We start from the raw sequence: 309 nt of genomic DNA on the forward strand, positions 1-309 counted from the left end.
GGATCCGCAAACTCAAAGAACAGTGGAAGACAAAAAAATAAGAGAGCAGAAGAACAACGCCCACGAACAGCCCCGAAGAACACGAGAACACCCCAGCGTGAAGCAACCGCATCCTACCTGCACAGTCGAGGACAGACGAACGGACAGCGGGATGGCCATATCGGAGGCCCGCACCACCAGGTTGTAGAAGCTCTGGTCTTCGCGATCCAGGGGCGCCTTCGTGAAGATGGTGCCGTTGGAGCTGATGCTGAACTGGTCCTTTTCGTCGCCTCCTGATATGCTGTAGACGAGGCGCCCGTTCAGCCCTGC

The 309-nt window shown here is 57.0% G+C and overlaps 1 protein-coding gene across 1 annotated transcript in view; it reads right to left on the reverse strand.

The window, feature by feature from the left end:
* LOC119591767 (cadherin-related tumor suppressor-like) overlaps positions 1–309 on the reverse strand; it is a gene marked incomplete at its 3' end in the record, with an annotated part of 104813 nt that overhangs the window by 63626 nt on the left and 40878 nt on the right. Inside the window, 1 exon segment of the mRNA XM_037940514.1 lies at positions 118–305. Within this exon segment, the coding sequence (XP_037796442.1) occupies positions 118–305 (188 nt within the window).

This window comes from Penaeus monodon, chromosome 29 (genome assembly GCF_015228065.2).
Source record: "Penaeus monodon isolate SGIC_2016 chromosome 29, NSTDA_Pmon_1, whole genome shotgun sequence".
Taxonomy (NCBI): domain Eukaryota; kingdom Metazoa; phylum Arthropoda; class Malacostraca; order Decapoda; family Penaeidae; genus Penaeus; species Penaeus monodon.